At 41.2% G+C, this 27,520-nt stretch overlaps 1 protein-coding gene across 7 annotated transcripts in view; it reads right to left on the bottom strand.

The window, feature by feature from the left end:
• LOC143037583 (mannosylglucosyl-3-phosphoglycerate phosphatase) overlaps positions 1-27,520 on the bottom strand; it is a 113,895-nt gene that overhangs the window by 8,298 nt on the left and 78,077 nt on the right. For 6 of the 7 annotated variants that reach the window (XM_076206027.1, XM_076206020.1, XM_076206024.1 and 3 more), the window contains 13 exons: positions 22,882-23,082; positions 22,530-22,701; positions 21,671-21,757; positions 21,370-21,518; positions 17,030-17,146; positions 16,484-16,606; positions 14,944-15,109; positions 13,152-13,415; positions 11,367-11,617; positions 10,660-10,787; positions 10,361-10,477; positions 4,846-5,007; positions 211-325 (listed from right to left, as the gene is read on the bottom strand). In XM_076206027.1, coding sequence (XP_076062142.1) covers positions 211-325; positions 4,846-5,007; positions 10,361-10,477; positions 10,660-10,787; positions 11,367-11,617; positions 13,152-13,415; positions 14,944-15,109; positions 16,484-16,606; positions 17,030-17,146; positions 21,370-21,518; positions 21,671-21,757; positions 22,530-22,701; positions 22,882-22,929 — 1,899 coding nt within the window. In that variant the 5' untranslated portion in view covers positions 22,930-23,082. The remainder of the gene's footprint in view (positions 1-210; positions 326-4,845; positions 5,008-10,360; positions 10,478-10,659; positions 10,788-11,366; positions 11,618-13,151; positions 13,416-14,943; positions 15,110-16,483; positions 16,607-17,029; positions 17,147-21,369; positions 21,519-21,670; positions 21,758-22,529; positions 22,702-22,881; positions 23,083-27,520) is intronic. The other variant, XM_076206026.1, reaches the window with a different exon arrangement.

Raw genomic sequence — 27,520 nt, 5'->3', positions numbered from 1 at the left:
GAATAGCCTGAACTAGTAGCACCCATTTACTGTATATACTCATGTATAGTGCAATCCCTGAATCTTGTGTGTGTGTAAAAAAAAAAAAAAAAAAAAAAAAAAAAAAAAAAAAATAATAATAATAATAATAAAAAGTATCTATTGCTTGAATATAGACTTTACCCACAAAATATATTCTACAGTGTTCTTAGAACTTTTTCAAATGCTTACCTCATCAGTTGCAACGAGAATGCGACCATCCACCTCTGGGGCAAGTTTACATGCTTGGTCTTCTAAGTCATGCACACTGTCTTGTTTTTTCAAGCTTCCTCGCGACCTTCGCCAACTGGACATAAAAAGGAGGCTTCAGTAATGTACAATATTAAAACACATCTATCACTGGTGATTACAAAATGTAGGGATACATAGTATACAAAACCATTTCACTGTATTGCTAAACTGAAAATAAATTATTTTCTCATGCCTTCCATCACTCCTGATGACAATGAGCAAATATTCATCCTCATCGATACAGACACGTACAATGATCAGGAACCACCACCATGTGCGTACAAGTAGTGGTCTTGTAAGACGGATATTGGAAAGGATCATCTCCCTGTGGGCCTGACCTCAGAACCCATCTACATTATGTGGAGGAACATCCCTATGGCACTGGCTATCTCTAAACCAGGATCAAGATCTCTTTGTATCAGCAGCAACTATGTTTTTTCCACCTTCTCATGTAAGGAGAGCTAAAGACCTGTGACTGCTCCCCTCTTCCTACAACTATTATCAACTGGTGGCATACAAACAGTCCCATACTTATACAAAATGGACAATATGTTTCTTCCCAGATGGATCAGTTGGAGGGCCTGGGGACAGATGCCAGCTGCTGTGGGGCAGCTGGTTTCTAGTTGGTGAGATTTAAGTTAACCAGTACATACATACATATACCAAAGGCTTTTTCCCCCTTACAAAGGAGGTAGCCAAAAAACAAAGGCATAAAATCCACTCCCACCCATCCCATCCCTAACATACTCCACTCACCTCCACACCTCTTATCTTGGCACCTCCTGGATGACGGGTCATCCCTGCATCTTGCCCACTGCCCTGGGTCAGAAGCAGTGTCGCAAGACACAGCACATCCACAGTTAACCAGTACTATTATTATAAAGACCAACTCAGCCTATCAGATTGGTTCTTTGTTCTAAGTCTTTGGGAATGGGGCAGGGCATGAGTTCTAATATAACAGCATAATGCAGAGATCTACACAACTATAATCTTGAACTGTACAATATTTTGTTACTAATAAATAATCATGATATCAATTCAATAAATATGTACATTATATATGGATGAGTTAAATTTTATAATTTCAATTTTTTTTTTTCTCATCAGGTCTGCCTATAACTCTCTTGTGAGCCGATACCTGACAATTCAAATAACTCCTACAGGTTATGCATGCCTGTGTGAACTGGACTTTAAGGACAAAATGGTGAAATAAGAAATGGACAAGGGTTGTGGAAAATGTGTAATTATTCTGATATGGGAAGATGGAAAATGCAGAAATGCAAGTGTGCATGGATGCAGGAGGGCAGTGAGGAATGGGTGGGATTACAGAATTATAAAAGTAACTGATCACGCGACTATGCATAATAACATTCCCTAGTCATAAATCTTTTTCTTTCTTTTTTTCTTTTGTGGGGTTAAATGCTCCTAGAATGTGTGTCAATACAGTGGAAGGAGAGGGAGAGGAGAGAGAGAGAGAGGAAACATCATAGTCTGTGTGCTCCAAGAAGTCTAAGCTGTGGCATATGTTGTGCCAAATCAACTTTAGTACAGCGAGTCCTCGTTATACGGTACATATGCGTTCCTGAAAACCTTACCGCAAATTGAAATTACCGTACACCGAACCCAAGTTTCGACTTATGGCAGACATACCTTCTCCTTGCTCTTTCCTCTTCAAAATATCTTATTTTACCTCCAAAACACGATCAGATACTGTATCTGCGAATATATGTATATATATGTGTATATATTATATATATACACACACACACACACACACAGACACATACAAACTCATTTTGTCTCAAATTTCACTAACTGGAAACCTGCAGCTCCACATCAGTCAGCAATGATCTTCAGGCCCTCTCATATACAGATAGTTCTGGGAAGAAACATGTTATATTTGCTTATTGTACTTACCTTATTCTATTCATCAACATACAAAAGTTTTCATACGAATAATGGGGCAGGTAATTTCTCTTTGCCTTCCTTATATTTCAAGTTTCTGCTCCATTAAGTGCTTTAGTTACTATCATTCCTTTATATTACCTTCTCTTTGCATTTACACTCAAATACCTATTTCTCTAACACTTTTCACTTCACCCATCTTCTCGTTTCCTTTCCTCTATAATTCACCTCCACATCCAGTCACCACCGCAATACGTGACCCCCCATATACTTAAAACTCTTCTCATCCTCAAGCCTCTCACCCTTCACACACACACACGTCATTCAACCTGCCACCATTGTCATTTCTTGTACATCTCGTTTTACTTTTGCCCACATTCACTTGTTACGTTTTTCTCTAACATTCCCTTCCAAACTCAGTCATCATCTTTTTCAGTCTCCTAAGTATAGCATCATTCACAAATAACAACTTGTTCACTTCCTTTACCTCGTACAGTCAAGACGCACAATTTTGGGGGGAAAACAATTTGGTTTGAGGAATTTTTTTTAAGTAGATTGGGAGGAATTCATGAATACAGTAACCCAGGGATATCATGAACCCTGTTGTAATGAATTTTGGATATCATAAATACCACATTCCTTCTGAACTACCAGCTAATATGATTAACCTGATTCAATATATATGATGAAAGTTTGCATGATCTGTGACTCTGAGCGGGCCTTATGTATGTCTGTGTGTACGTGTAAAAACATGGAAAAACAAGGTCATGAAAAGAAACCCAAAAAGGATAACTATAGAAGAGATAGGAGAAAGAATAGCTTCCCACACAGAATGCTGGATACATGAAATAACTTAGATGAAAAAAACAGTGTGTGCAAATACTATTCACAATTTCAAGAATAAACTTGATGCTGAAAGATACAAAGACGGGTCACCACGAGCATAGCTCCCTTCCCGTAAAATACAACTAGGTAAATGCCAACACATACAATTAACTGTCTCCTGTGACTACAGCTTCAATTCCTGACATGGGTTGTACAGTAGTTCTGTAAAATTACCTTGTAATATATTACACTTCATTCTTATCATTATCCTTATATGTATGACAACATATGTATCAGATATGTTTGATCATGATTATGAAAATGGAGAAAAAAGAGGAAAGGAAGAATACAAACAAGCTAGAAATGATTACACAAGAACCTTAGAAGCGGTGGAGAGGAATTTTGAAAAAGAGTATTATTCATAAAAGAGAAGGAAAAATGAGAAAGATAAGTAGAGGATGAAGGAGTATATTCAAAAGCGAAAATACTAAAGTGTGCAAAAATGGTATGTGGGATGAGGCGAATGGGGTGGGGGATATGAGAGGGCAGCAAATGGTGGGATGAAGAGGTGAAGGCAGTGGTGGCAGAAGTGTGAGACTGCGTGTTTTCATGTGAAAGATTTGTGAGATCAAAAGATTGCAGAGAACATTGACCAAACTGTTTCCCTGCCTTGCAGATAAATCATACAAGGAGACTAGAAACACTACAAAGGCCATCACTAAAGGAATAAAGAGGGTTGACTTGATTGCTATTTTTAGGTTATTGAAAGGAGTGGAAAAAACGACAGAAAACCTCTTGGTTTGGGTCAGGAGAGCATCATGCGATTATGGGAAGGAACTCAAGAAGACCACATGCCTGAAGGATGTTACGAAATAGTTTTCTGAACAGATGCAGCATTTCCTGGAATAACCTAGATGATATAACCCAAGCTGCAACCATGAACAAATATAAAACTTCGTATAATAAATGGAGACTAAAAGACTTGAATCTATGAGCATTAGTCTTCTGTATACTACAATGAGGCAAATATCCATCCAAAGATACACTGAGGAACCATGATGACTTTACATAACCCTGACACAGTTACACTCACCTCAGATCTTTCACTCTCTATTTCGGACTCACACATATGACCATTTTTACCCATTTTCTTCTAACCACACACTCCAACTCAATCTTCTGAATTAACTTCTCTAATCAATCCATGCATGCACTGTTACCAATCCCTTCATGATAGTTACATAATCCACAGCTTTTCTTCAGACTAACACTTATGATTTTATTCAGTTGTATTCTCAAGACTAGAGATTAAAATCATGAAAATTAACTATTCAAACATGGTGGTATACTTAACAGATTTGTTTCAGCCAATACCAGATTGATTTAATTGAGTTGAGGGGTGGCTCCTTGACATAACACAAAAACTGCACATTGCATAGCTTCAACACTGCTAATCTGATGCACATGTGACATCCTTCCACTGTGAAGCCCACACAATTCAGATTCAGGGTAACAAAACGATAGGGAGTAAGCAAAAAATATCATACAGTCAGCAAAAAACTGGGAAGGGTGTAAGAATAAAATCTAGCTAACATCAAAAGGGTCGCATTCTGAACCACATGGACCTACAGAAAGCACTTCAAGCTCACGAATCTATAGACAACCTACAGTACCCAGGCAGGTCAGAAAAAATTAAGCACTCAAGCCCAATTGAACAGACGTACTCTGTCAACATGACTACAAATTCTGACATTGGGTACTAAAAACAATGATAAAATCCAGGGGATATGTATCTGCTACCACTATTGCGATTATATGTGACAACAAAGCCACAGCTGACAGTACCTATTCCATGATGGAGGAACGATTTGAGTAGGTGTGGAACAATAGAACCAGCTGTCGATGCAGCTAGTCAAGATGCCTCCCAGTATTAGCCAGTTCCAGTTCTTGGTGATACCTTTCCATATTGAACTGATCCACGGTTGCTTATCATTTGAGCCAAGCATCCTAAACTTGTTGAAAAATGCTGTTGTTAGGTTCGTGTTAGTCAAGATCATAGTAACTGAAGAACCTTTAGGGTATGCTGTACAGATGTAACCTGTTAAAAATATCTTTCAGTTCCAACACTGACTTGGGCATTTCTCATGGTGGGACTAATTTTTACATCTTTTACTGGCTGTTTGCATTTAGAAGAAAAACATCTAAAATTTTGATTCTGCATTAAAAGCTACCTCCTGCATTTGGGTGAAAAAACCTTTGGTGTATAGATAGATAAAAGGCTAAATTCATATGCATGCTGCTACAGCTATACAGATTAGACAAGGAATGAAGATATTTCAGAAATTCCACGTGTAAGAAATTGAGAAAAAAATTCTCAGAATGAATTACTGCATATCTTATTTCAAGGCAAAGTCTGCCTTTTCAAAATAGATCAAATTTGTCTTTTCATGATCACTATAACATAACATGCTTTTTCAAGATCTCTACTTGTCTTGTCATGATCGATGATATAATTTTTTCATGATCATAAACAAAATTTGTAAATTCATTACTACTGGAACTAAATTGGTCTATTCAAGATCATATACATTAATGTATGGTATCTATGCACTGTCTATGATATTGATAAAAAGGCTAGCAACTTCTTGAACATGTGTAGTTTTTTTAAAATAGCATTTAAGAAAATCCTTGAGAAGCTCCTGAAAATCAAAATACATCGGATTTAAAAAAGAAACTTAAAATCATCAAAGTAATCAATAAGAAATTACATGTTATTCTTTTTGGGATGTACCCATGCTGAAGTTGAAGGTAAATATTGATAAAGTAAGGTGATGAGATGTACTAGGAGAGTGGATGGCAGCAATTTGGAAGAGAGTATTAAAGGAGAGAGGAAGTGGGTAGCTTTCAATATTTGGGGTTGCATGTGGTGGGAATGGTAGGAGTGGAGGTACGATTGTAGATTGATAAAAGCAAGTATGTGCCTTGGGGGATTAAAATGTGTAACGGGTTATAGACATTTAGGAATGGATGCTAAGAGGAGATTTTATGAATGAAGGGGATATTGTGCCAATAACACTGTATGGCATAGACATGGAACATAAGAGAGGAAGAGTTTAAATGTATGTTGAAATGGAATGTCTGAGAAGTATGGTAGGGGTTACAAGTTTGGATAGGGTGAGAAACGAGGAGGTGATGAGGAGAGCAGTTGTGGAAAAGGAGTTGGGTGATAGGGTTGATGAAAGAGTATTGGGATGGTTTGGACACATGGCTGTGTATGGATGATACTGTGACGCATGGAAGGGAAGGGTTGGGGGACGGGGTTTTATGGAGTGGTTATGTGTGAATGACATTTTGACGCAGAGGGTTGGCCAATTAAATGAAGTTGCCTTGCTGTGTCTTGCTGCATTGCTTCTGACCCAGGGCAATGGGTGAGATGCAGGGATGACCTGTCATCCAGGAAGAGCCAAGATGAGAGTAGGGAGGGAGGGAGGGAGGGGTGGTGAATGGGGGTGGAATGGGTGGGGATGAAATGGGTGGGAGTGGAATTATGTCTTTTGACTTTGGCTACCTTCCTTGTGAGAAGGAAGAAGTCCTTGGTATATGTATGTAAAAACATTGGTAATATTGATATAAAACATGTAAATTATGATAAGCATACTAGTTCATTTGCCTGTCTACATTTATATACATTACTTTGTTAATTTACCATTTCAAACAAATATAATTGTCTAGTGTGGACAACCTTCCCTAAGGTTAGCATAAGCCAACAAAAAACCTAACCTTTATCCTCAAGGCTGCAATGGTAGATTTTCAAGAATCATTACAGGAAAATATAAAAAAATCATCTTTGTCACTAGAAAATGTGAGTTTTCATAAAAAGAGGGGTTGTGTGGAAGAGATATTCCCTCCAAGGTAACTCAACAAGAAAATATGTGAAAAGGGAAGTGGTCATACCCGTTTTGCTGCTCTGGAGAGGGTGTACAACAGAATAGATGAGAAAGAAGTATGGGAGACAGAGACTGTGTGGCACAGGGGAAGAAATTTTGAGGCAGTGAAGAGCTTTTATGATGAATGTGAAGCCCATTAACCCCTTCCATACGGTGCCGCACACGTAGGCGTCATGGACTTAGATCTCGGTGGCAGCAGCCAATGCCAGCCGTACGACGTGTCGTAATAATACTCGCATCATAAAATATAGTCACCGCTTATATCGATCGTTCTCTCTTCACCCGTGAATTTTGATAACCATAGAAAATGCGATTACAAAAGAATTAGAAAGAATGTCATTATGGAGGGGCGACTACAATAAATATAATCAAGACGCCGATATGGCAGCCACGCGAATACACTCGCTCCCCATGACGCCTACGTGTGCGGCACCGTATGGAAGGGGTTAAGAGTACATACATACATATACCAAAGGCTTTTTCCCCCTACACGGGGGGTAGCCAAAAAGAAAAAGGCATAGAAACCACTCCCACCCATTCCATTTCCTATATATTCCACTCCCCTCCACCCTCCTCCCTCCCTCTTATCTTGGCACCTCCTGGATGACGGAGAGTAAAAAATGAAAATTGAAGTGAATGTTGGTTTGAGGATATTATATGCAATGTTCCAATTTTAACTCCCTTTATCCATGAAGAGCTCCCTTTATCCATGAGGAGCTCCCTTTATCCATGAGGAGCTCCCTTTATCTATGAGGAGCTAAGATGAGAGGGAAACAATGGTGGTGGATGGGAGTAAGTATGTGGCTTTGACTTGGCTACCCTTCTTATATGGGGGAAGACCCCCTTAGTATATAGATAGATGGATAGATGTACAACATCACCATAACTGTTCATTCTGTATAGTGTTTTTTTATGCCTTTGTTTTTGGCTACCTCCCTTATAAGGGGGAAAAAAGCCTTTGGTATATGTATGTATGTGACAAGAGAAAGTTATGAGCACTTATACGGAAGCTTTGGAAATGAGATACATACATACATATACCAAGGCTTTTTCCCCCTTACAAGGAAGGTAGCCAAAAAGAAAAAGGCATAAAACCATTCCCACCCATTCCATCCCTAAATACACTCCACCCCCCTCCACCCTCCCTCTTATCTTAGCACCTCCTGGAAACGAGATACTTCAAGGGTATGCAAAGAATTATGAAATATGACAAAGTAAAGAATGAAGATTTATAAATGAACTAGGAGAATGGGATTAGGAGTGAAATTAGAACAGGCTAACTTGAGGTAGCTATGAAAATGGATGGGAGTACATGTCCTACAATGATTCATGAATTGGTCGAGCCAGGAGTAGAGTAAGGAGTACATACATACATGTACCAAAGGCTTTTTCCAGGAGGTGCCAAGATAAGAGGGAGGGAGGAGGGTGGAGGGGAGTGGAATATATAGGAAATAGAATGGGTGGGAGTGGTTTCTATGCCTTTTTTTTTTTTTGGCTACCCCCCATGCAGAGGGTAAAAGCCTTTGGTATATGTATGTACGTACAAGGGAGGTAGCCAAAAAGAAAAAGGCATAAAAACCATTCCCACCCACTCCATCCCTAATACACTCCACTCCCCTGCACCCTCCACCCTCCCTTATCTTGGCACCTCCTGAATAAGGAGTAAATCAAAAAGGTGAGCAAGTGGGGGTAAATGAAACCAGAATGTTGTACAAAGCATGTGCATGGATGAACATGATTACTTGTTCCATGAAAGAGGTGCACTGTGCTCAGGATGAACTGGCAGTGGTACTGGGGAAGGAATAAGGTGCAATTGTAATAGGTTTAAGCAGGAATGAGCAAAAGGAATGAGTGTAATAATAATAATATCTATATTAAGAATAATTGTTGTCCAAGTTTCAGCCAATTGTGGCTGGCAACAATCTTTAGGTCCTCTCATTAATCCCTCTAGGAAGAAATTTTGGGCTGCTGTCTGTGTTGTATTAATGTGGGACTGTTTGTATTTCACTAGCAGTTACTAGTTGTCAGCTCTCCATGTGGTGGTGGTGGTGGTGGTGGTGGTTGTGGAGGAGGAGGAGGAGGAGGAGGAGGAGGAGGAAGAGGAAGAGGAAGAGGAAGAAGAAGAAGAAGAAGAGGAAGAAGAAGAGGAAGAAGAAGAAGAAGAAGAAGAAGAAGAAGAAGAAGAAGAAGAAGAAGAAGAGGAAGAAGAAGAAGAAGAAGAAGAAGAAGAAGAAGAAGAAGAAGAAGAAGAAGAAGAAGAGGTGAAGAAGAAGAAGAAGAGGTGAAGAAGAAGAAGAAGAAGAAGAAGAAGAAGAAGAAGAAGAAGAAGAAGAAGAAGAAGAAGAAGAAGAAGAGATGAAGAAGAAGAAGAAGAAGAAGAAGAAGAAGAAGAAGAAGAAGAAGAAGAAGAAGAAGAAGAAGAAGAAGAAGAAGAAGAAGAAGAAGAAGAAGAAGAAGAAGAAGAAGAAGAAGAAGAAGAAGAAGAAGAAGAAGAAGAAGAAGGAGGAGGAGGAAAAAAAAGACGGCCCCTTAAACTCCAGTCACACGAACCTTACAATATGTTTACGACCACCTTCGATGGTGGCACTTTTGTTTCTCTTATGGTTAGTGACAGGTGGCTATTTCATATTTATCTTCATGACGGGGGAGGTTCATTCCAATTGCATTGTCTTGAATTCTTTTTATAAATAGTGGAACAGCATAAATCAGTCAGTCGCTGGCGGTTGGAAACGGGTTGTAAGTTTGGTGTAACTGGGCCTGTGATTTTGATCACAGGCAGGAGGAATGTATGTGACGGGAGTGAAACAGGTAAGGATGCTCATCTTCAAGCCACTTCACTTTGCAGGACAGTGTGATTGTGATTCAGTTTAATGTGGTGAACTCCCAATATCAGGAGGCTAGGATGGTGTCCCTTCCAGAGTACTTTGTAGCGTGGAATTTAATGAACCATGCCCTTGGTCCAACTCGCTGGCTGCAGGGTTTGAACTGCTATCACCTTGACCTAAGTCACAAGTAGTGACGCTCTGACCCACTAGGCCAGCGGACATAAGTGGTGATTCTAGGGGGGGGGCTGGGAGGGCCATGCCCCCCACCCCAGGTTGGCCCCCCCTAGGTTGGCCCCCCCCAGTTTTTTTGCATATCCTATTTTCAAATTATCAATATATATATATGCCTTAGTAAATACTACTGCAGTACCGACCGTGTCATGGCGTCAAACGCAGTGGTGATTCTAGGGGGGGGGCCTGGGAGGGTCATGGCCCCCCCCAGTTTTTCAGCTGACCCTCCCACTTTCATAGTCCTAGAATCGGTACTGGCGAACATCCAGAGGTAACAGCGTGCAAGTTCAAAAGGGCTGCAGTTCCCATTTTTTGGACATGATTACATTCTATACAGAACTTTTTCTTTCAACATACCTAGATGTGGAGGCAGTTGAGAGGGCTGAATCTGTGGAAAGTGACCTCCCAAGGGGTGTTCGTGCTCTGAAGTTACCGCAGACTATTTCAGCATCGTCATTGCGGATCAAGCTATGCCTGCAATGGGTAACAGGAAGAAAATTGAGCAAAGATTTATACACATACCATTGAGAACAAAATCCTTGAACTTGTATTCATTTGTGCCATTATTCACTTATACTCATCACCAATATAAACAGTACTATACTTCAACATGGAAGTACTGAATAACTATAAGACTGGAACAGTTTGAGTCGTACCTTCTTGACAGTAGGACAAGTGACTGTCTGTGTGTGGAGTTTCTGCGTGATCTGCCCATACGTGTTTGGATGGCACGGAAATGGTTCTGCACAGCCGTGGACAACATTGGACACTGCTCCTCATCTTGCTGTTCAAATTAATCATCAACAATTAGCACAAATATTGGCTCAGCAAAAGAAATGAAACAATTTATACAATGTCCCATTAGTGACACTCAGGGCAACAATTTTTGTTCTTCAATTATTGGCTTCACCCTCAATATCCCATATATGGGTATATTGAAGGTAAAGGCCTTTAACTTTGGCTACCTCTGTTGTGAGGGTTTTCCAGAAAAAGCCCTTGGTATGTATGTATATGCATGTACCCTCAATATGCAGTGAATGGTCCATCAAAATATTTTTTATAGTACATACATATACTAACGGCTTTTCCTCCTTACAAGGGAGGTAGCCCAAAAAACAAAACAAAAAAACAAAGGCATAAAATCCACTCCCACCCATTCCATCCCCACATACTCCACACCCATTTATTTCCCTCCCTCCCTTTTAGCTTGGCTTCTCCTGGATGATGGGTCATCCCTGCATCTCACCCACTGCCCTGGGTCAGAAGCAATGTAGCAAGACACATATCCACAGCAAAAAAGCAAAAGCAATTTTTCATAGTAATTCATAATAATACATTAATAATAACCATAAAACAGACTTACTAAAACAGGTGTATCAATAAGCATGGAATATCCATCACGTCCTTGGTGTAGGTACGCCTTGGTAACAAGTCGATACGTAGAGTCTTCTTCCAAGTATTCGTCTCCAACTTTGACAATATCCTTGATGATGCGTGATCCAGGGGGTGCTTCTGGGTCAAAAACAAATTGAATTCCAGCCACCTGAGGAAATCGACCTTCAAGTTTGGGATACTGGGAAACTGAATTTTCTAGCATTGCCAAGACTTCTTTGCCTGCAAGGAACAAATATATGTAGTTAGTAACCCCTTCAATATGAGTCAAATATTCTCATGCACATTAGGTTGGCTGATGTACAATGGTGCATCACAATACGCAGGTTATGATATATAAAGTTACAGCTGTTATACTCATTCTCTTACACCCAGAATGTCTAGGATGATTTGGCTTAATGTCACAAACTCCCCCTTATCAGGAGGCTAGAACAGTGCCCCTTACAGGGAACTTTGTAGTGTGGAATTCAATGAACCATGCCCTTGGTCCAACTCGCCCCAAGGAGGGTTCAAATTGTCATCACCTTGACCTTCGCCGCAAGTAATGACACCCTAACCCGCTCAACCAGAATGTTTATAACCACAGGAAATGTGATCAAGCCTGTTCACAGAATACAGGGGTCACTCAGCTATAACTACAAAATGAATATAATCAGGACACCGATGCTGGCATCCCCATATACTCACTCGCGCCTCACGATGCCTACATAGGCGTCATCATATCATAGGGTTAAAAGTTCCTTTCCCATTATAAGGAACAGGATCCTAGTCAAAGCACACACTCACCATTCACCCACTGCACATTCATTTGTTGTCTCTTCTACATCAGCTCCTTGTGGATGAAGGGTCATACATGTCCCTGACCCACTACTTGGGTCAGAAGCAATGCAGCAAGACACAGCACCTCCACAACAGGGCCTGAAAGCTGAAGCTGGTTTACCTCCACCACATTTCATGGCAATTCCCCTCTCCACCTTCATTCTCTCAAGAGTCTAGAGCAGACAAGATGAAATCCCTCTGGGATGCATAATTTTTTTTATCCAGTCACAACCACTCTCCACTTACACCTGTCTCTTACTCTCTCCCTTTCCTGTTTGACGGACATTCCCCTTGTAGCCACGGACCCCTTCACCCCCATTCATTCATCCCATTCTCGGTTTTCCTGTCACGAAGAGGGAGTGGAGAGAGAAATGGAGGGATGAAGGAAGAGGGGAGGTAAAGGGAGAGAGAGAGAGCAAGGAAGGGGGGGAAGGGAGGGAAAGGGATGGAAAGGGAGGAAAAGAGGGAGGGAGATATAGAGAGAGATAGAGAAAGAGAGAGAGAAAGAGAGAGATAGAGAGAGAGAGAGAGAGGAAGGAATGGGGGAAAAGGGAGAGGGAGGAAGGGGGGAAGGGAGAGAAGATGGAAAAGAGGGAGGAAGAGAGAGAGGGGGAAGGAGGAGGGAGAGGGAGGGAGAGGGAGGGAAAGGGAGGGAGGGAGAGGGAGGAAGGGAGGAAAGGAGAGTGGGACAAGGACGGGAGATAGGAAAAGAAGATAGAAGGAAGGAAGAGAAAGATGGAGTGGGAAGAGGAGGGAGGGAGACAGAGGGGGAGTGGGAGGGAGGCAGAGGGGGAGGGGGATGGAAGATGGAGGGGGGGAAGAGGGAGAGGAAGGGGGAGAGGGAGGAAGGGGGAGAGGGAGGGAGAGGAGGAATAATAACAATCAGAGTTGAACAAAATGTTGGTTACTTTTTCTAATACACACATCCACTCCTTACCTGTAACCTGGAGCACACACAATGGATCCAGCATGGGCAGAATTGTCATAAGATCCCTCATCAGGAAATCTCCAACAGGGTGAACTCTGTCTGATCTCAAAGTGCCAGAATTGAGAAGAGCAATGTCACCATTGCAAGCGGCCAACATGATGTCACATATAAAATTCCCCAGATTGGTCTCTGATGTCCGAATCTTTGAAAATCGGCCATCTAGTTCCACGGTAAATGAACCCAATGTCTCGTCCATTTTTTCACTTACAACAGCTGCAAGAGAAATATGAACACGTGTTATATTTATGGGAAAAGAAAAAAAAAATGTATGTGTGTATACAACCATGAACAAGTTACTAAAATTTTTCACATGTATATTTACTGGCAAGCTGCATCAGATTGGAAATGTGTTTGTAAATGTTCCAGATTAAACCTAAATGATTATCAAACAAGTTTCAAAATGTAATATATACATACACCAAGGTCTTCCCTCCTCCCTTTTAAGGGAGATAGCCAAAATTGTATAAATGTAACATATACATACACTAAATGACCCTTTCCTCTTTATAAGAGAGATGGCCAGTTATAATATCCTGTCCACAAACATTGTGCATCTAAGTGAAAGAGTGAGAGAGAGAGGAGAGAGAGGAGAGAGAGAGAGAGGAGAGAGAGAGAGAGAGAGAGAGAGAGAGAGAGAGAGAGAGAGAGAGAGAGAGAGAGAGAGAGAGAGAGAGAGAGAGAGAGAGAGAGAGAGAGAGAGAGAGAGAGAGAGAGAGAGAGAGAGAGAGAGAGAGAGAGAGAGAGAGAGAGAGAGGAGAGAGAGAGAGAGAGAGAGAGAGAGAGAGAGAGAGAGAGAGAGAGAGAGAGAGAGAGAGAGAGAGAGAGAGAGAGAGAGAGAGAGAGAGAGAGAGAGGGAGAGAGGGAGAGAGAGGGGGAGAGAGAGAGAGGGAGGAGAGAGAGAGAGAGAGAGAGGGAGGAGAGAGGAGAGAGGGAGAGAGAGAGAGGGAGGAGAGAGGGAGGAGAGAGAGGAGAGAAAGTTAGAGAATGTGAAACTCAAGTGGTCCAAGAAAATGTATCAATTCCAAGGATAACTTTAACAAGTTTGGGTGTGCTATGGGGCCACGGGCATACACAATGATTTCAATTATCATATCTAGATTTGAACTACTGTATTGTTTGACCTTGGGCTACATCATCTTCTAAGTTATTCCACAGATACCAATGTCAGCTCTCTTCAGGTGAAAAAGTTGAGGGATTAGTAGTCAGAACTGATAGAGAGGGAGCTTGAGCCTGGTCTGGAGACTGAGTACCAGCCCCTTGGAACTGCACCTCTAGATGAAGGTGAGGGTGTTGATGGGTTCTGAAGATGCGCAGGTATCCATCACTGGTCCCCCATACATATATCAAAGGCTTCTTTCCCCCTTATAAGGGAGGTAGCCAAAAAACAAAGGCATAAAAACCACTCCACCCATTCCATCCCAAACATACTCAACTCCACTCCACCCTCTTATCTTGGCACCTCCTGGATGATGAATCATCCCTGCATCTTGCCCACTGCCCTGGGTCAGAAGCAGTGCAGCAGGACACATACATACATACATATACCAAAGGCTTTTTCCCCCTACATGGGGGGTAGCCACAAAGAAAAAGGCATAGAAACCACTCCCACCCGTTCCATTTCCTATATATTCCACTCCCCTCCACCCTCCTCCCTCCCTCTTATCTTGGAACCTCCTGGAGCAGGACACAGCACTCCTTAAATGATAGTAAAACACTACTGCTACATTCAATTGCTACTTACACTCATATTGGACCAATTCTTGCTTTAATTCTTCATCAGGCTCAAAGCTGGAATCAACAACAACTTTTTCAATGTCAACTGTTACGTCCTTTTCTTCTAGATTCAGTGTCAAGACCGAAAACTCACGAAAGTCTGTGCCACTCTTCAATACATATTTGCCATTTACCTGAAATATCATTTGGCTAATCATTCACTGAATAAATGATACTTAAGATATAAATATCTATGTCTTGATACAGAAATACATACTACAGTAATACACATATGAAATTAAACAGAAATCATAGCAGGGAGTATATAGCTATGACAAAGGTAAATTTTGCCCTGTGTGCTCAGACTACTGGGGGCAAGTAGAAGCTGCTGGTAGCTGTTGAATTCATACATTGATAAGCTATGTACAAAGCATTATCAAAAACCAACCTTACAGCTCTCAATCTCACTCACTCACACACACAGACACTTATAAAATAGCTGGGCTAATACTACAGCAGGGTTAGGTGGTTATTAGCAAAGCCGCGTAAGCATACTGCAATTGGATGCCAAGCTGCAATCAATGAGTCATTGTAAGAAAGGCCTTGTTTGTGTAGACTCACATTATTATGTACATTTTGTAGCGAAATGAAAATGTCAAGGAGGAGAGAAGGAGGAGCAGGAAGGGGAAGAGCAGGAGGAGAAAGATGAAAAGACAAAGATGATGAAATGAGAATAAAGGAGAATAAAGGGGAAGAGAGGAGAAGAGAGGAAAAGAACAGAAGAGAAAAGAGGAGAAGAGAGAAGAAAGAAGATGATGAGGATATTGATAAAGAAGAAAACCAAGTATCAATATAGTGTGGAAGGAAGCAACAAGTGAAGTCCTAGTGCCTTAGGTGTTAGTCATGTCATTTGTGAACATAAAATGACTTAACTGAAGGGGAAAACCTGCTACATCAGTGTGCTTGCCTAAATTGATGCTGCAAGTGAAAATAACAGACAAATGAAGGGTGCCTGAATGTGGTCATCTTATGGGACAGATACTAGAAAGGTTCTTCAACCAGCTCCCCATCACCAAAGCCCACCAATATTCACCTTCGGTGGGTTTCAATGATGGGTGGTAGGGAGACGATTCTATCCGACGTCTGTCTTGAAGGACCACCACTTTCAGGTATCCATCACTGGGTCTCCATATAACAATAATAGCAACATACTGGGATAACTAAACAATAATAATAATAATAACTGTTGCTTCGAGTTCCATAAACTGAAAACACGCAGCCCTATAGTACTCGGAAATGGTCTCCAGGCCCTCCAATAGATCTCCCTGGGATAAAATGTTGGACTACTGTGTGTTGTGTAAGTGTTTACCTGTTTCAAAGTTACTGGCTAGCAGAAGGAGGAGGGGGAAGAGGAGAGGAGCAGTCACCAATTGTTAGCTCTCCTTATGTGAAAGAGGAGAGAAAAGTAGTCAAAGTTGATAAAGTAAGCATCAGTAGGACATGAGCTTTCATAAATATATCTAACAATCCCAAAATTTTATTATGTTCGTCATAACACCACAACATACCTTATTAATTTCATATACATGGTCATGTCCACCAAGGATAAGATCAATCTCGTCCACATTTTCGGCAAGACGAATATCATTAGGTGTGCGCATGTGAGTGAGAGCTATGATATAGTCACAACCCTGCAATGATAAAAAATTTCATGATCATTAGAAATATACATACATATACCAAAGGCTTTTTTCCCCTTTATAAGGGATGCAGCCAAAAAAAAACAAAGGCATAAAAACAATTCCCACCCATTCCATCCCTATCATATTCCACTCCCCTCCATTAGAAATAAACATACCTTCATCCACAAGGTGCTAACAATGGGTGGGGTGATGAATGGATCTGGATGGGTGTGGGGTGTGTGTGTGTGTGTGTGTGTTTTGTAAGGGGGATGGGGGTGGCAGAGTTAACACATGCCAAGCCATCCACTTCATACACATTAAAATCCAATCATTGCCCTTCCCATATTAGCACCTCATGAATGAAATATAAACGAGTACAGATATGTCAAGGTATTTCACAAATATTACAAAAAGGTTAATTTAATTTTTTACCTCATTCTTTAGTTGGGTGGCCAGTTCACGTCCTTTATCAACATAGTCAGTGTATGTAATTTGATCTGCATTGATTGTAGCTAATGTTTCCAACCACTCCATTTCAACCAATCCTATCTGCAAGACAAAAACGATTCTTAAATTGCATAAATATACTTGTGCATCATTCTTATTTCTAACCCACTGTAAGTGAAGAGAATAGAATTAGATGATGAAAAGAAAGAAAAAAGAGTAAGGAAAAGTACATACATATACCATGGGCTTTTTTTCTCCCTGATAAGGGAGGTAGCCAAAGTCAAAGGCAAATCCACCCCCACCCATTTCATCCCCACATATTCCACTCCCATTCACCACTCCTCCCTCCCTCTTTTCTTGGCTCCTCCTGGATGACGGGTCATCCCTGAATCTTGCCCACTGCTCTGGGTCAGAAGCATACAAGGAAATAAAATTTATAAACAAAGAGGAGGTAAACATGTTGCTATTCAAATACTGATAATTAACAGATAATTTAACAAAGAAAAAACAGAAAAAAAGACATGAATTAGTCAGAGGAGTGTTGTCAATGACAAATAAAAAATAAAGTATCAATCAGTCCATTATTCAATCAATCAATCATTGGAAGTAAATGCTGTAACAGGACATATTTACATTAAACTTTTTCCAGCACTCCAATGCTGGAGGTGTTAGTATGCTGATTGGGTATTACATGGTTGGACTAAATCAAATCAGATTTAGCTTTCACATACAAGTCAGAAGCTATCTTAGGACTAGAGAGAGTGTATCTATATGAATAATATAATCATGTTCTGAAAATGATGGCACATGTTATTTCTACCTATGTGATAAACAAGACCTTTTTCTCCAGTCCTGTGGATTATCCCCGGCAAGCTACCAGGCAGACTCCTCATCCATCCCCATTATTTCTTTGAAAATACATTTCATCTAATGCAAGCATGTCCTATTCAGGCAAACCCTTTGCCTACGCAAAGTCCTTTCTACAAGAAAACTATGAACCAACATTGCAGCAAAAGGTGCTGAAGTTGTCAATACATTGGGTATAAAATGGTTTGACCATTTCAATTCTTGTTTGATCTTTACATTTAGTTACATAAGATATCTTGAGGTAAATCATTGCCATATCCATTTGAATAATGTCAATCTCACATTCTATAAGTAGAATAATGAATATTATTTCTAAGCAACAAACAAGGTGCTGAGGTGGTGCTTTGGTAAATTCTGGGAAAACTGCATCCCTAGTAGTACCTGGTGGTGTTCAGTCATGGAAGTTTACTTGTCTTGTATCAGACAAACACTGCTACAGCAGTATCCCATGATCTTCCACAGAAACTTTGTACTAAAGGAATACAGGAATTTAAGTGGCCATATCAAAACCTAGATATGGGTCCATGTATTGGATCCACACAGCAAGACCAGGATAACAAAGAAATATGAAAAGGCGGACTTTCAGTTTTTTTGCAAGCACCCACACCTCCTAATACTCTTTAACTCATCCCATAGGTCTGGCAACTCCTAAGTCAGATCCCTGCATATATATAATAACACTACCGTCCCAAGGTAAGTAAATCTTTCTTTAATCTCTATGTATATAACTAACAGCAACCTGTTGCTGTCTTGTCCAAAAAATCCCAAATACTTGTATTCTGGACTTGATCTTAAACTCTTGCACTTTACCTAATTGTAGTATACAAGATAAATTACTGGAAGAGAGAGAAGAAAGAAAAAAAAAAAAAAAAAAAAAAAAAAATTAATGTTGTAGAGTACGATTTCAATGTTGGAAGGGGCAAGGGTATTTGTGGATACCAATGAAATTTTCTTGACTAGATGTTTACGCTTCTATATGACATAATGAACTCCCACTCCTAGAGAGGGGTAGGGTAGTGCCTCCTTGTAGATGATTGTTTGAATCAGGGAATTTAATACAGAATGCCCTTACTATGGACTTGGCACCTAGCAGCCTCAAATCACCTCTACTTCAGATCCCTTGCCCAAGTAGTGATGCTCCAAGCTAGTCAGCCAGTGAGCTTCCCACTAAGTTTAAGACTTTTAGCTATATATGGACTACCTATCCAGATGGTATTAAAAAATAGCTAATCTTACCTAATGATATTGGAGATAATAGCTTCTGTGTCAAACTGCTACATCCTTGAATTTAATGCTATTTACCTACCTGAAAATTGTAATCATGTGGAGCTGTGTAGAAAACCCTGACTAATCAACTATTTCTCTAGTAGGCTGATGTGCTATGAAGGTCCAAAACTGTCAACAACGGGATTGTCCATTGTTATAACCTAGAACGAAGGAAAACCCTTGCTTGGCCCAATGTATCAAACAGACTGTGTTGGATATCCAAAATATGTACAAAGTTCAGCACACTCCTGTTCCTCTTTACACACCTAATTCTATTTACTCTTTTATTTACTTACTTATCTATTCCTTTATTCTCTAAACTAGGCCTAAGATTACTCTCTCTATATAGGCTTCAATTATATTTCCTCTATCTTTTTACATAAAGAGAACCGTCATCTAGCAACTGCTCTACTCTTATTAATTTCAGTCAGTGACACAGAAACAGTCCTTCACTACAGATAATACAACAGAAATGAAAGTTCACATTTTCATTTTTGAGAAATCTGTTGGGGGACCAAGAACCATTACCAGTCACTGTGGAGCTGCAGGTTTCCAGTTAGTGAAACTTGAAGCAGTAATTATTATTATCTGATGTTTAACCATGGACAGGGATGATTCTTCATCAATAAGGAACTGAGATAAGAAGTAAACAAGGGTGGTGGATAGGAATGGAATGGGTGGGAGTGGGTGTATGCTTTTGACTTGGCTATCCCCTTTATAAGGGGGTAGAAGTCTTTGGTACAGTATATAGGTAGATAGATGTTCAGAGTTAGTTTCTTCGTTACCTGGTGCTACACTGCACATAAGACTAAGCAAATAAACAGGACTTTCAACACAGATGTAGATTTAACATAATTGAACTAATATCCAACTAAATGTAATCAAAACTTAGGCTGTCTGTTAATACAAGTTTGTAAACTGATATAAATGCTAAGTACTTGTGCCTTTTTGGCATAATATGGTCCCTAATGATAGAAAAGCTGATTATAACCAAAGAAATACTAATACCCTAAACAAGATCCACCAACATGATGTCCTTTCGTCCTGCAAGATGGATATCAAAGTGAGTTCTTCAAACTTTGTTGATTTCCTAACCTACATCCGGAGGTGCAACCTCAAAAGAGTGACACTTGGTCCTTGGACCAAGGCCAAAATCTGTCAATTTTGACTATTTCCTCCACCATTCCCCATAAGGAGACAGAGCCCTTCCGTGACTTAAGTATTGCCCCAGGGCAAAGTTCTCGGTGAGGCCCCTCCACATCACTATTTGCCACTTCAACCACCCTTACTGCCTATTTTAGCTATTGGCTTGCAAAATAACTAAACAATGTACCTAATGCAGAAAGGATAAGGAAAAATATTTCATTATTTTTTTTAATCTAATGCAAAATTCGTCGACTATGGTAAAACATTTAGGGTTTCTTTGACCCCCCTTTAATTATCACTACTCAGCCTTGTGGGCAGCAAATCCAGTCCAAATTTGCCATCACCCTAAAAGTGCTACCCATGGACATATAACCTCCCACATGTGTGGGCCCAGTATGGAGAGCTAACAATTGGTTACTGTTCCCCTTCTATTACTACTGACCAGTCACAGAAACCATCCCACACTAAAAAAACAACACAGACAACAGGATCTAAGGAAGATCCCAAGCACTGTCATCAGCTGATGTGGGGATGCAGGTTTCATAAGTGAAACCCAAGACTATAATTATTTGCATAACCCATCCACTTATTCAAACATATTAATGTCCACACAAACCTTAAAGTTATGTAAGAGATTCTTTTAATTTCTCCTGTAAGGAGGCAAAGAATATACTGTATTATATTTTCTAACTGCAATATACCATTTATCATTCTAATGAACAGCAATGGAAATGGGTTGTGGGAAAGAGGGATAAACCAAGATGGCACCCAGGATTTATGTTCAGAAATCAATCACTCAGTTGCCCCAAATATCTCCAGTGGTACAAATTGAATATATATATATATATATATATATATATATATATATATATATATATATATATATATATATATATATATATATATATATATATATATATATTTATATTTTATATATATACATTATATATATATATACATATATATATACTCCTCTTCCATTTCCATTGCTGCTGCTGAAAAAGAATATGCAAGAAAATAAAGGCATTCCCATGCCTCAAACTAACAAGTCCAATTTTCCATCCATGCCAGTGAATGATTTGTGTGAGCAAGCCCTCAGCCAATGGTCTCTCTGTCTCGTTGTCTTCCACATTGCTCATCAACCATGGAAAGTTGGTCTGTTCTGCGACCTCTATGAGGCGCTCCAAACCAAAATCTGCAAAAAGTGAACATTTGTGAAAATACAATTAAAATGGGGAGGATCAAATTGGTCTTTTCAAGACCTTTAATTTTGAACACTGATCCCATCCACTTACTAGAGTTCATTCTACCAAACAGTTAAATTTTTATTAATTTGCAGTTACTGACCAAAGTCGTGGTTTCCGTAGACTGCACAATGTACACCAAGTTGGTTCAATACTGGAATCATCTGCTCTCCTTGTGTGAACGAACTCACTGGAAAAAACGACACCAATATTACTTCTTTACATCATTCACACTTTTAAAATATAAAATGATACGTATTGAAATTAATCTGCATGTATAAAAGAAAAGTAGAGTAATACAAACTACATTAAAAGTTTTGTTTCACATCAAGGCATCGAATGATCGACCCCCCACTATGTAAACAAGTCGTCGATCTAGATAGGTATTTGCATTGATTTAAGCCTCCAACTCCAAGTCTCCTACCCATCCTTCCAAAGCCACGACCCCAAGAAATAAATATTCCTAAAATCGCCCGGCGGCATCAGCCCTCTTTTATACACAACTATCTATTCGTATTCATACAGATATCTCTTTCCCTCCTACAATTACCGATCCCTTGTCGGTAAGGCGTCTTTCGTCATGCAATACTGAAAATTCCTACCAATATCCAGCAATACCAGTATCTTATCCTATCATACTCTATTCTAAACTAAACTGACCCAGTCCAAGGTTTGGTTATCTGCATATGAAAAATAAATGAAAACGCTAATGCTTGGATTATATTTTTTCCGCCAAGAACATAGATCGGCCTATTTCCGCCAGACTGGAAACGTCAAATCCTTCTGGGCTTCTGAACTCTTGTTCTACAGCTTCTGTCGAGTCTCAGACACAATAAACGACAGTGACACAATAATCTCAATTTACCCAAAACAACCTTTTCCTGCTACTTCAATCTCAATGTGTTGATCGAATACATCGTACCCCTGACACCCAGCAAACCTTGCCGAGTTCTTCTACTCACTGATGGAGGGAGCCAGGATGTCTCCGCTGAAGAGGATGAGGGGATCCTTGTCCGCCTTGCTCAAGAAGGCGGACTTGAAGCGTGCCGCCCCAGCCTTGGGCTCGCTGGGCTGATCCTCCACATTGTACACGTCGTTGAAGTGGATCAGAGTGATGCTTGGAGCTCGGGGTCCCTGGCAGGAGAAAGAGGAGGCGGGTAAAGGGTTGGACGGAGAGAGAGAAGGGGTGGAGGGTTTGTGAAGATGTTTTAATATCAAGATATCATGAAAACCAATCTCCGCATTATAAATAGATGGATAGGCGTCTCAAATAGACATGACATATGGCGGGAGTCAGAAAAAAAGTATTCTTACCGTGTGGTTGGAACTTGAGGACGTGGACGATTTCTCGGCTACCACCATCGCGCCGGGGAGCGGGTGGTGGGGGAACGAGGAAGAACTGGAGGATTTGTGCTTGGTCGAACTGCTCGCGGGGGAGGCGGCGGGGGAGGCGGCGGCGGTGGCGGGTGAGACCGTCGACGATCTGGAGATGCGGTTAACCGTGACCGAGCTTTCCTGAAGGAGAGACAGAGAAGGTTTTCTTTAGTAAAATTGGCATCTTCATCATACACAGTCATAATTTCCCTTCCGCCCGGCCTTTTTATCCATACATCTTCATCCTTCCTTACCAAACGCACATTTACAAAGGACTTACAAAGGAAGAACATGAGACCTTTTGGTCCATAAATAAAAATACATATTTCAACAAAGATACGAATAAACAACCGAACCAAACACTTGGCAGGCATTACAAACATATTGCTTTGGTGTTTATCGAAGCGAATCTTAATACTTCGAACTGAACTACATTGTGCTACCTCAGCAGGAAGTTTCTTCCATTCGCTGACTACACGGTTGGTGACGTTGTTTCATCATCTAACCTGACCTGGACTCTATCGAATGGCAGCCACCTGGCGACTGTGGGATCGTTCGTTATTCCCTGTCAGCGTTCTGTACAACTCTCAAACACGATGTGAGCCACTGTCGCTCTCTGAAAGCCCAGATTTCCTTGAGGAGGCTAGCTAAAGGGGTTATCACACTGAGCTTGTCCTCCCACATCCTACCTCCAACTTCCATTTGAATATCTAGAATATGACTTCGTTTACAGAAATTGAGACTTCAAGAACATCTCAACAGTATATTTAACATTCGTACAAGTTTACAATCTCTTAGTTTATTCAGCTTTGATATTATATATATATATACATACATATATATATATATATCTGAAAGGTAATTTGATATTTGGAGATTTGAAAATTCAAATATTGTAACCGAAGTCGTTTTTACTCAAACGAACTCTCAACTGCCGGCGTTGGTGAAGCCCGTGGAAGAAGCCCCGTGTGATAACCTTTCAAGCCCAAGGGTCTCTCTGGCCACTTCCGGTTCGCGAGTTTTTTCTTTTTCCTCCACTTGTCTTCAGTGTGTCCCTCATGACCCATTTTCTTTGATATCATGCGAGGGACAACGCACCCGACCATCCAAAGAAACCCGGTCCACCAGTCAGCTTAAGAACTGGTTTACCAAAAAAGTTGCTAACGAATGGAATGGACACAGTAACCATGTAGCGAGCACTGAAACAATTTATTGTTTTCAGAAAAGATTAAACAACTTTATGGATGATAGGTGGTAATGGGCATGGAAATGCCTAGTGTAAAGCCTTATGGTCTCTTGCAGTCTTCTGCATTCTTATGTTAATGCGCGCCCCCTCGTGCCCGGCACTCAGTCTACCGCAGCGTTTCTCAACCTAAGGTTCCGCAAAAGGTCCAAAAGGGTTCTGCGAGAACAAGTGAGATAAGCTAATGCACTTTTGATTTTTTATTTAATTTCATATACGTAATATACCGTTATAAAACACGCACGACATATTCTTGGTTATTGTAATAATTTAATATAGACATCATCCTATCTAACCTATTATTACGATGAAAATAAAATGAGAAAGATATGGTATATATATATATAAATAATTTTTTTTTTCTTTTTTCTTTTTTTTTGCAGGGGTTCCTTGAGACATGCAATTTATTCTGAAGGTTACGCAAGGGTAAAAAGGTAGAGAAACGCTGGTCTACCGTCTAGCCTTCAGTCAAGCGAAGGCGTTCAGTCTGAAGACCCAGAGACGTTAAATTATTGCCTGACAGTTTAACCTTCAGACTCCTCGACGTTGAAGGAAAATTCTCCATTAGTCACCTTGGCTGGAAGGTGAGAAACAGAAGAGGACACGGATAAAGGCTGGTGATGCAGTTGTTTCTGTTGCTGTTTTTTTTTTTTAACATATACAAAAAGAAGGAAGAGAGCGCTAAAAATGAAGAGAGAGAGAGAGAGAGAGAGAGAGAGAGAGAGAGAGAGAGAGAGAGAGAGAGAGAGAGAGAGAGAGAGAGAGAGAGAGAGAGAGGTGGGTAGGAGGGGAAGATATTTTCCCGACGGATAAAATTGGTGGAGGGTTTATACGAGGAAAGATGACATTTTCATTTGATGTCATTCCCTACACACAGGATCAGTCAGTCCCTATCCACCACCCAAAACATTGTGTTATGTCGAGAATGATGAATGTTTACGATTCCATTATACCTATTTCCCCCTCACAAGGACAGACACAAGATGGCACAGTTAAGTACTACAGCGAGTAAAAAAAAAAAAAAAAAAAAAAAAAAAAAAAAAAAAAAAATAAAAATAATAAAAGCTTGGCGGAGACAACCACTTCCCAAAGACTGATCTTTAAGTTCCACCACTATGACAATAATAATAATAACGTAGGCAGAGCCAGTGTGCCAAACCCAGAGAAAAGTCTGGCACTTAAAGCACGGGATCTTAAGGAGAAACGCCAGCAAAGGCCAAACCATAGCCGAGTTTCTTCTCCTTGCAAACTATCTCTTATTTCTTTGAAGTCATCCTCAGGGAAGGCATCTTGTGTTTCTTGATATCCTTGAAGTACCCTCCCTTGTCTTTATTGTTTTTTAACCCGTTTCCTCTTGCCGTTCGCCAAAAGAGAGAAGAAGAGAGAAAAAGAGGAAGAGAGATAAGACATTCTACCCGTCATTTTCATCCCTGTGTACGTGTGTGTGTGTGTGTGTGTGTGTGTGTGTGTGTGTGTGTGTGTATGAGCGCGTTGCGCGAGATTGTGTGCGTAAGTGTGCGTGCGTTTGTGCGTGCAAACCTTTTCGTGAATCTGGCGGCAGAGCTGCCGACCGTGACCCCCGCGCCCGCCCCGCGCCCGCCGCGCGTCCCCGTAACCTTGGCGGCGCACCTTGCCAAAGACGAACACGGAGGAGGAGGAGGAGGAGGACGAGGAGGAAGAAGAGGAGGATGACGAGGGGAATGACGAGGGGAATGAAGACGAAGAGGAAAACGAGGACGAAGAGGAAAACGAAGACGAAGAGGAAAACGAGGACAAAGAGAACGAGGAGTAAAACGAGGACGAAGAGATCGAGGAGGAAAACGAGGACGAAGAGGAAAACGAGGACGAAGAGAACGAGGAGGAAAACGAGGACTAAGAGGAAAACATGGAGGAAAACGAGGAGAATGGAGGAGGAGGAGGACGAGGAAGATAAGGATGAAAACGAGGACGAAGATGAGAACGAGGAAAATGAAGACGAGGAGGAGGAAGGAGACGAAGAGGAAAGCGAGGAGGAGGCAGAAGACGAGGACGAGGAGAATGAAGAGGAGGATGAAGATGACAAAGAGGAAGAAGACGAGGAGGAAAACGAGGACGAAGATGAGGACGAGGAGAATGAAGACGAGGAGTTGTTACCGTAGAAGACGGAGATGAAAAAGACAAACAGACGAAGAAGAGAAGGAAGAAGAAGAAGAAACAAAAGAAAATCAATAATTAAGTTGAAACATCAGAAAGGGAGACGGTGTCTTAGGAAAGGAAAGATCGGGTCGACATACACACGCACGCGCGCGCGCGCACGCACTGAAAGAAAGATGTTTTCAAGCGGGATTCAGGGAAACTCACTTTGTGTGAAATGCAACTGCCCATCCCCCCACCCCCCCGACCTCAATCTTTAGATTAGAAAAAACAAATTAATTGGTTATAAGGTTTGTTACATGTTAGCTGTTTTCATACCTAACATTTCTGGAAATATAAAGCTTGGAAACAACAACAACAACAACTCACACATGAATGAAATCGCCTGAACACAAACAGCGACGTGCGTCACTGTCTTGAAGGGGTCTACAACGTCCCCCCCCCTCTCTTTCTCTGTCTCTCTCTGTCTCTCTCCCTCTCTCTGTCTCTCTCTCTCTCTGTCTCAATCCCTCCCCGCCTTTGTCATAGACTTCTGCCGACACCAAATGCGTCGCATCATTTCCTCTGTTCAAATTCGGAGGACCCCGACCGAAAAGCAGTTTCGATCGGCCGGGACCCTCACCCCCGGGAGCTCCTCCACCCCCAAATCTCGAGGGGGAGGGGGAGGGGGAGGGGTCCGACCTCGTCGGGGCGAACGAAATCTGATCTTGTCGGTTGGGCCACAAGGCCAAGGCCGTGGCGATGAAGATTCGGGTCAGAGGGGCACGAGGGGCGAAAGGGGTGTAGTATTGACATCTCCTTCCCCTCCACTCTCCCCCCTCGATGCCATCCTTTATCTACTCCAGTCTAGTTGGCGCCAGACGATTTCATCCAGTCTCGGGAACAATATGCTGGCGCCAGCGAGTGGGTCAGACGACCGCACAGGTATTGGCGCACCGTTTCCAAGCGACGACGATCTTCACAACCATTTCGCCAGAGATTTAGTTTAGGGAACGACTAAGTTAGCCATGGAGTACCAGGCGGTTTAGGGGGGTTAGGGGCGTGAGGGGGTTCGGACAAGAGGTCTTCCAGTATAGCCTCATTTTGCAACCGGGGCGTGGGAGGGGAACAAGAAAATGAAGAAAAAGAAGGCGAAGAAGAAGAAGAGGAAGGTGAAGGGGAAGAAGAAGAAGAAGAAGAAAAATAAGACTAAGAAGAAGAAAC

This window comes from Oratosquilla oratoria, chromosome 22, assembly GCF_046742065.1.
Source record: "Oratosquilla oratoria isolate Oo_2021 chromosome 22, ASM4674206v1, whole genome shotgun sequence".
Taxonomy (NCBI): Eukaryota; Metazoa; Arthropoda; class Malacostraca; order Stomatopoda; family Squillidae; genus Oratosquilla; species Oratosquilla oratoria.
This window is presented reverse-complemented; position numbering and strand designations above follow the sequence as displayed.